This window comes from Cyprinodon variegatus, unplaced genomic scaffold, assembly GCF_000732505.1.
Source record: "Cyprinodon variegatus isolate N-32 unplaced genomic scaffold, C_variegatus-1.0 Scaffold332, whole genome shotgun sequence".
NCBI classification, from domain to species: domain Eukaryota; kingdom Metazoa; phylum Chordata; class Actinopteri; order Cyprinodontiformes; family Cyprinodontidae; genus Cyprinodon; species Cyprinodon variegatus.
In genome coordinates this window covers 747,279-749,453 of record NW_015150785.1, presented here as the reverse complement: position 1 = coordinate 749,453, position 2,175 = coordinate 747,279, and the positions used below count along the sequence as shown (strand labels likewise).

Sequence of the window (2,175 nt, the reverse complement as noted above, 5' to 3'; positions counted from 1 at the left end):
CAGGACACTGTAAAAAAAAAAAAAAAGAAGTAAAAGGAAATATGATCTGACATTTAAAGTAAATTCTGATAAGAATCTTTACATCAACACGGCTTCTCAGTTGGGTTTAGGTCTATACTTTGAGTAGATTAGACCATTCCTATTGGCAGAAAACAGGAATGGCCATGTAATTGGAAAAAAATGTATTAAAGGTATAATGGAGGATTTTGGCAAATTTTTGAAAAGATCCGCCCTCTCCACTTAAAAAATAAATGCACATGAGCAACCTGTACCCGCTCCCGAGAGGGAATGCTTATTAAACGTGTGCGAGAGTGTGCACAAGCCCATTTCTCCTTGTGCACACTGTGTTTAGTTGTTGCTATTTGCGTCGCTCATATAGGATTACTTTCCAAAAGAGGATTTGCAATTTTTCCACTATGTCAAACTGGCACCAGTAAGTGAAAATGGGGACGAGCACGTACATACAGTAGGACGGCCTTACATAAACATAACGCCAGAATGTATTTGACAATTAGGAGAACCACTTATTTAGGTGATCCAGCCAGAAAAAGAACATCCTCCACTATACCATTAATTTGAAAATAAACATCAGTAAATTAAAACCAATTTTTGTATTTAAAATTCCAAGTGTCTTTTTTTTATTTTCAGCCCTATAATTTCAATAAATTTAATTTTTTTTCTAAACTGTAGTGTTTAAGCTTGGTAGGTGCAATACCCATTTAACATTTCAAACTTATTGATGGAAACAGAACAATGTTGTTAAACTGTACTATATTTTGTGCCCCATGGTATTGTGACCAAAGGGGGCGCTATATGACTTTCACCACAGAATGTTTCAGGTTTAGTCAGTTTGTGGCATCAAGGTTCAGATATGAATCATTTTATGTTTGGGTTAGCAGACTGCAGACTCCTGAGGAGACTGCAACAGCAAACACCTGAGTCACAAATATAAATAGATCATAGAATATGGAGTATGCTATGCTCTTTCAGCATCTGTAGGTACAATTTACAGGCAATTGTTACAGTTAATCCAGGCCCATCTTTTTTTTTTTCCATTTTACATTAAACTTCTTAGACATGAACATTAAACATTGTTCATGACATCTACCAAGCTAATGCACGCTGCTCTGCTGCAGCTTAAAACGCCATAAAGCAAATAATAGCTTATGTGAAATATATATCCATGAATCTGTGTTTGATTAATGTGTGGCTAAAGCACCTGATTGTTTGAGACCAATAAATTGGATTTTTGAACTGATAAATACAATTAATAGTAAAAAAACAAAACAAGAAAAGCTGAATTTTCAAATAAAAAAACAACAAATTTTTAAAGCCATTGAATTCAGTTTCAAACCAAATAATTCAGTTTCAATTAATTGAAATTAAGGTTGAACTCATGCATTCCATTTTAAATTTTATAAATACAGATTCCTTCTGGGTAATTTAAATTCAGTTTCTACTATTTTGTTCCTTTACATCAGAGGTCACCAACGTGGTGCCCGCGGGCACCAAGGGGGCCCTCAAGGACCACATGGGGGCCCTGTTCGTCTTCTGAAAACAGAAGAACTCACTCAGTGGGTTAAGTTTAATTTTTTTTTATTCTGTTGCTCTTCTTTTTAATCATTTATGTATTATTTCATCATGTTAACTATTTCATCATATTTCAGTGGTTTCAAAACTACAATATTAAAAGGAAAATTAGAACTGAATAAAAGAATAAAATAAGAATAAAAACGAGTTTTTATGGATTAGATTTACTGTAGGTGAACACTGATCCCTCCAGTTCATACAGTAGGTCAGTATTGGTAGCCATTCCTATGACTTAGTTGCCATGAAGGAGCCCTCAGCCTTAAAAAGGTTGGTGCCCCCTGCTTTACATTAATCTACTTTGACCTAAACTGTTTCATTGTTGCTCTGGTTCTTTATTTAGCATCCTGCAGCTTCTAGCAGTTTCCCTAAGAAATCGTTCTGCATTCACCGCCATCCTTGCAATGGCTGAAACAAAACAACCCCACAACATGATGCTGCAAGTACCATGTTTAAGCATAGGGTGTTTATGCATTAGTTTACTGTTACAATTTATTCTGCATTTAAAGGAATAGTACACCCAAAACATGATTAGCCTTCATTTTCTACTCACCCCCATGCTGAACAACACTCTGGAGTACTTTTTTG

The 2,175-nt window shown here is 35.2% G+C and overlaps 1 protein-coding gene across 1 annotated transcript in view; it reads right to left on the bottom strand.

The window, feature by feature from the left end:
* Positions 1–892: 892 nt before the first annotated feature.
* Positions 893–2,175, bottom strand: part of impg1 (interphotoreceptor matrix proteoglycan 1) — a 53,949-nt gene continuing 52,666 nt past the window's right edge. Inside the window, exons 18-19 of the mRNA XM_015385160.1 lie at positions 1,477–1,551; positions 893–919 (exon numbers count right to left, since the gene is read on the bottom strand). Coding sequence (XP_015240646.1) covers positions 893–919; positions 1,477–1,551 — 102 coding nt within the window. The remainder of the gene's footprint in view (positions 920–1,476; positions 1,552–2,175) is intronic.